This window comes from Pantherophis guttatus, chromosome 10, assembly GCF_059756535.1.
Source record: "Pantherophis guttatus breed Tessera chromosome 10, ASM5975653v1, whole genome shotgun sequence".
Lineage (NCBI taxonomy): Eukaryota > Metazoa > Chordata > Lepidosauria > Squamata > Colubridae > Pantherophis > Pantherophis guttatus.
The window spans coordinates 5416313-5422312 of record NC_142072.1 but is presented as its reverse complement, the minus strand read 5'-3'; the positions used below and the strand labels follow the sequence as shown (position 1 = coordinate 5422312).

Sequence of the window (6000 nt, the reverse complement as noted above, 5' to 3'; positions counted from 1 at the left end):
TTAAGAATCATATTGGCATCAGGTAGCAAATGTGAGACTAGGCCAAAAATACTCAGATGACACAGAAATACGAAGAGGGGTCAGACAGGGCTGTATTCTCTCTCCGATGTTATTTAATATCTACTCTGAGTCAATTTTCAACAAAGCAGTGGAAAACATTGATGCTGGCCTCAAAGTAAATGGTGTTCAGATCAACAATTTAAGATATGCTGATGATACAGTTCTGCTTGCCAGTAAGCATGAAGACCTTCAGCTCCTCGTCAATAGAGTCTCAGAAATTTCTGAAAAATATGGCTTGAAGCTTAACCTCAAAAACCAAGATTATGGTCGTCAGCAAAGAACCCATTAATTTACCACTGATAAATTCGGAAGGAATACCATTAGAAAAAGTTGAAAGGATCATGTACTTTGGTTTTAATTGACATGAAAGCTGGGACATGATCAGGGAAGTAAATACAAGGATAGAGAAAGCTCGTACAGCATTCTTCAAAATAAAAAAGATCTTCTGCAGTCACAACATAAGCCTAAGACTGAAAATCAGGCTTGTCAGATGTTACATCTTTTCTATCCTGCTCTACGGAGTACAGAGTTGGTCTCTGACAGAAAACCACTTGAAGAAACTAGAAGCATTTGAGATGTGGATTTACAGACAACTGTTACATATAAACTGGGTTAACAAAATCACAAATGAGGAGGTGATAAGCCGTCTAGGAAAGCAAAGGGAAATAATCAAAGCCATAAAAAAAACAAAAGTTAAAATATTTTGGACATGTGATGCGACACCCAGAAAAATACGGCATCCTTCACTTAATCCTCCAGGGAAAGATTGAAAGCAAACGAGGTCCAGGTACTAATTATTGTCCTAATTATCTTGTTTTTCTCTTCTAGACCACTTTGAGTTTCTTACTTCTTTTTTTTTAAAAAAAAAAAACCCTGACTCCTGTAAGGTTATACAACTCTTAAAGTGGGGACATCTTTTTTAAAAAATCCATGCAGAAGTTCTGGATTAGAAAAGCTTAAACGATTTAAAAAGTACCAATATAAGGGTGCTTATAATTTGGGGCATTACGCAGATGACTGCTTTTTCCAGAGTTGCAAAAATTGAGATGATCCAACTTGGGTTTTCCATGGCTTCCTTTTTCTTTGTGAGCTTCTGGATCTCCTCCTTCAGTTGGCTCGCTTCCTTCCAGAAACCCATTGCAACTAAAGCCTTCTGTTCCTGCAGACAGAGCAAACATCAACATTATTAGACTGAAAACAAACCCGCCACAAGCTTTGCAGATCAGGTTAGGATGGTGGGGTTGGGTGGGAGGTGATTTTGTTATATTATATTAATTTATTTGATTCTTTTTAAATTAGTTTTATTGTTTTAAATAATGTTATTTATTTATTTATTTATTTATTTATTTATTTATTTATTTATTTATTTATTTATTTATTTATTCATTCATTCATTCATTCATTCATTCATTCTCCGGAGACTCAGGGCGGCTTACAATGCTTTTAAGCAATAGCCTTCATACTTTTGTATATACCTGCTTAGTAGGGTTTTCGGCACCCCCCAAGCGGTGTTCTTTTTTATACAAAGTCAGCTTATTGCCCCCACAAACCGGGTCCTCATTTTACCTACCTCGGAAGGATGGAAGGCTGAGTCAACCTTGAGCCTGGTGAGAATTGAACTCTCAGTAATTGCAGGCAGCTGGCAGCTAAGTGCTACTTTAACAGCACTTTAGTCCGCTACGCCACCAAGGCTCATGCCACCAAGGCTCATGTATATTCTGTAAGCCGCCTTGAATCGCCATGTGCGAATAGGCGGCAATATAAATTCAATAAATAAATAAATACTATGTCAGAGGAACAGTGACAATGACATCCCCTAAACTCTACTGAAGAGGTTACTTAGCCTAGTAACAAAATGTTCAGAATCCGACCCACAATCTCAGAGGACGAACCTCCACCCTTAGGATTTTAAGTGTGAAAAAAGGTCGAAAGTCACTTTTTGCAGTGTCGTCGTCATTTAAATGGTGACTAAAAGAACTGTTGTAAGCCAAATTGCTACACCTATTTTCATTAGATTGGCCCTTTCTATATTTAATCACAGTTCCGTATTTTCACCCTGTTCCTTAACTTTCTTTACTACTTGTGTAACTCTGTAAGTGATATAATTGTGGTGACTAGTTTTTTTCTTCCTTGCTGTTTCACAGCACCTCCTTCTGAGCACTAGAAAGCTTTCGGATGCTCCCTTTTCCACCGATTGTACAATTCGCTTTTCTTATATGGTCCCACTGACTTTAAATTTTACCCACGCAAATAAATGTATTGCAATGTTATCAACATGACATTAAATGGAGAGGATGTGACAAAAATAAAGAAAGAAGCATTTGTGGTATACGTACCTGTTCTAAATCCATTGCTTTTCAGTTTTGAAAGTCTGCATATTTATTAATACCTGACTGCTTAATTACAACAAACCATTGCCAAGAAAATAGTGCTACCTTGAATTTGCTTTTGCTCATCTTCTCAATCTCTGCCTTCATCTGTTTCCTTTCTTTCTCCATCTTCTCCTTTAGCTTCTGAAAGTTCATCTCAAGCCTCTGCTTCTGGTCCTCCAACTTCTGTTGGGACATTTCCGTTCCCTGCTTCTGGAGCTCTTGCTCTATGTCTTTGGCTTTGGCCTTCATTTTTTCATCTAAACCAGGGGGGAAAAAAGAACAAACTCCTGCAACTGGTGTGCAAGATGGCAAGATTTGGTAGCTTGCAAATAATGTGATAAGTAAATAGGCAGCCCTTGCTCAACTCTAGTAACTGGGACCGGAATAAGTCACAACATCACATGACTGGGATGCTTAATGATGGCAGTTACAGTGTCACATCATTAAATGTGATGTCACAGTCCCAGCATCATCTGGCAACTTCTTAACACCTTTACCTGCTTTTTCCTTGTCCTTCTCTTGAAGGCTCACATCACTTTGAAGGATGGTTTTGCTGATGTTTTCCTTGCTCTGGAGGAATTCTTTCAGGATCTTCCCTGCCTGATTGAAGGGGGAAAAAGGAGAATAATCTGGAGCGATATAGTGTTGCCAGCAATGAAAAGGAAGCTTTGCCAAAGTAAACCACCGAATAATCTCCCTGGAGGATGGCACAGCTCTCAAGTGGGTGACAAAATGAGTATTAATTTAGCAACCCTCATCATTTTGTACCATTATTCCTTTCTTAGGTGTCTCCAAGAATTGTTTCTCCACTTTTTGGAGGTCATTTAGAAATTCCTGGTGGCCACCAGGTCGGGAGTAGCTTCCGTTCTTGATGTTCTGCTCCAGGTTCTCAGAGAGTGAGCTCAATAAAGCTGAACAGATTTCAGAAGATTTCAGCTCATTTTTGCTGCAGTACTCTTCCTGTTTGTTCTCCATAGTTTTCTGTTAGGAATAAAACATAACATTTATTCTATGTACCCATTCTTATACAGAAGATACTGGAGGTCAGGATATCAGATCCCAAGAAGCCATAAGCCTTAAATACTATCTATGAATGGAGGACCTATGGAAAACTATAAAGAACCAACACTGAATGGTTGGATCTGGCACCTGGGTCTGGACAAAGTTGAGCAGGATGGAAATCTATATATATAAAAGCGAAACCATTCAAGCCGTAATCACGAAATCTCCAGAACCATAAAGTCTACAATCTTGAAATTTGCTACATATGTTTCTTTTGGCTTTTAGGTGCTCACTAAGAAAGGATTTTTTAAAATGACCATCAGAGCATTAGTATTTCCTATATTATTATTAACATGCTCTGATGCTAAGGAGTTCTACTCCCCCTCCCCACCTGAAAAGAAATCTGTTCCAAATGCAAAACACAAGCAGAGGAGAGGAGTTTCACTTTCAGTTTTACTTTCACAGCAGGAAGCAGCTTTAATACAGAACAGTTGAGCTAAGCCATGCCCAGCCTCCTTCCTGTCTCCTTCTTGCTCATACAACAAATACTGTTTGAGTTTCCAAACACCCCTCAACTCTTTCACTGATAGGATGCTAGCCAGATGAATACCAATGGATGCTGCGGGCTGGGACATTCTATCCCCCTCTCCCTCTGTTCCAACTGCCAGTTCCATTATATTAATACACTCTGATGCTACGGAGTTACAGATTCTACCTTAAGTTTCAGGCTGTGTCAATTTATCAAGCCCGAGCACATAGTTTCGTAGTGAAGCACGGGCGTCCAGCTAGTCTTGAATAAACTGCAAACGGATACAATAAGATCCAGAGACACTCTGAACAAATGGGGCTATCCATGGGCCTCTGCCCTTTGCGATTGTGGTGACATGCAGACAACACCACATATGTACATCTGCCCTTTGTGTCCGAATCTGTGCACACTTCAGAATCTCATGGCAGCGTGACAGACCACAATGTTCCTAGTTTCTGGGAAAAGATCTATTTAACTTGTACATATTTAAATCTTGTATCTTATATTTTAAATTTTATGTGGCATTATATGCCTTATTTTAATTGTGATGCTTCTGACACGAATAAGCAAACATCGTCTATGAAGGTTGGCAGCTTATGATTACCGTATTTTTTGGAGTATAAGACGCACTTTCCCCCCCCAAAAGAGGGTGAAAATTTGGGTGCATCTTATACACCGAAGGTAGCCCCGCCCACATGCCGGCCCCTCGGAAAATGGGGCATGCGGAGGCGGCAATAGGCTATGGCAATCCTTGCAGCCTGAAATGGCTGATCTTCGGGAGGCCAATCCAACTGACAATCACTCGCTTGTGCTAATCAGGCTCAAGCTGAAACGGGTTGTTTGCTGCAAGGAGGCAAATTGCTGGGAGGCAGAGGCAATTTTTTTTTCTTATTTTCCTCCCCAAGAAAGGTAGGTGCATCATATAGTCCGAAGCATCTTATACTCTGAAAAATACAGTACCTACCATGAATTCAGCCTGGAACTGACGTGTATCATCCTTAAAGGAACGAGCCATGAACTTCTCAAGGGCTTGTTCCTCACATTTTTTGTGTACGTCCAGAAGTTCCTGGAGAGTCTCAGTGGGTAGCTGCAAGCTTTGCTCCATCAGTTGTGCATAGTGAGCAACTGCTTCCTGCAAGGCTGCCCTGTTCTCAATCTCCGCCAAGGCCAAGACTGCGTTCTCCAGGCAGGGAACGTTCCCACTGGAGATAGTATCCACATAGGACTTTACTAACTTTGCCAACACTGCATAGACAAACATAATAGATTGTTGGAGCATCAGCTGCATATATGGGTGTAGTCTAGACTTACAACCACAACTGAGCGCAACATCTCTGTTCCTAAGCAAGACGCTGGTTAAGTGAGTTTTGCCCCATTTTATGGTCTGTCTTGCCATAATTGCTAAGTGAATTGCTGGAGTGGTTAAGTTAATAACATAGTTAATAAGTGAATGGCTTCCCCACTGACTTTCTCATGACCCTGGGACACTGCAACCGTCATAAATATGAGCCAGTTGCCAAGCTTCTGAATTTTGACCACAAGAGATGGGGATACCGCAATGATTGTTAAGTGTGAAAAATGGTCATAGGTTATTTTTTTCAGTGCATTGTAACTCCAAACAGTCACTAAATGAATAGTAGAAATTGAGAACTACTTTTATTATTATTATCAGTCAGGGACAGCTGGAAGATTTGAACTCCTTATCGCTCATTCTCTTGAATGAAGCCTCCTCCAGAAAGCTACCCAGGCTGGGAAAATAGGGCAGTCGGCATCCATCCAGATTGGAAAGCAACTTGTGGCATAATGCCTTAGATCAGGGGTGTCAAACTGGCGGCCCGCGGCCCAGATGTATCACACGCAGGCCACGCCCAGCCCAGCTCCACGAATGGAAAAAAGGTCGCGAAATGTCACATGACAGCAACATGATGCAGCGAGTGGTCCATAGTCAACAAAGGCTGTGGTCACATGATCAAAATTCAGGTGCCTGGCAACTGACATGTATTTATGATGGTTGCAGTGTCCCGCGCAGGGATGGAA

The 6000-nt window shown here is 40.9% G+C and overlaps 1 protein-coding gene across 1 annotated transcript in view; it reads right to left on the bottom strand.

The window, feature by feature from the left end:
• Positions 1 to 390: 390 nt before the first annotated feature.
• The window catches only part of LOC117677652 (guanylate-binding protein 1-like), a 14450-nt gene continuing 8840 nt past the window's right edge, over positions 391 to 6000 (bottom strand). Inside the window, exons 7-11 of the mRNA XM_034437980.3 lie at positions 4928 to 5208; positions 3201 to 3413; positions 2930 to 3032; positions 2496 to 2689; positions 391 to 1219 (exon numbers count right to left, since the gene is read on the bottom strand). Coding sequence (XP_034293871.2) covers positions 1007 to 1219; positions 2496 to 2689; positions 2930 to 3032; positions 3201 to 3413; positions 4928 to 5208 — 1004 coding nt within the window. The 3' untranslated portion in view covers positions 391 to 1006. The remainder of the gene's footprint in view (positions 1220 to 2495; positions 2690 to 2929; positions 3033 to 3200; positions 3414 to 4927; positions 5209 to 6000) is intronic.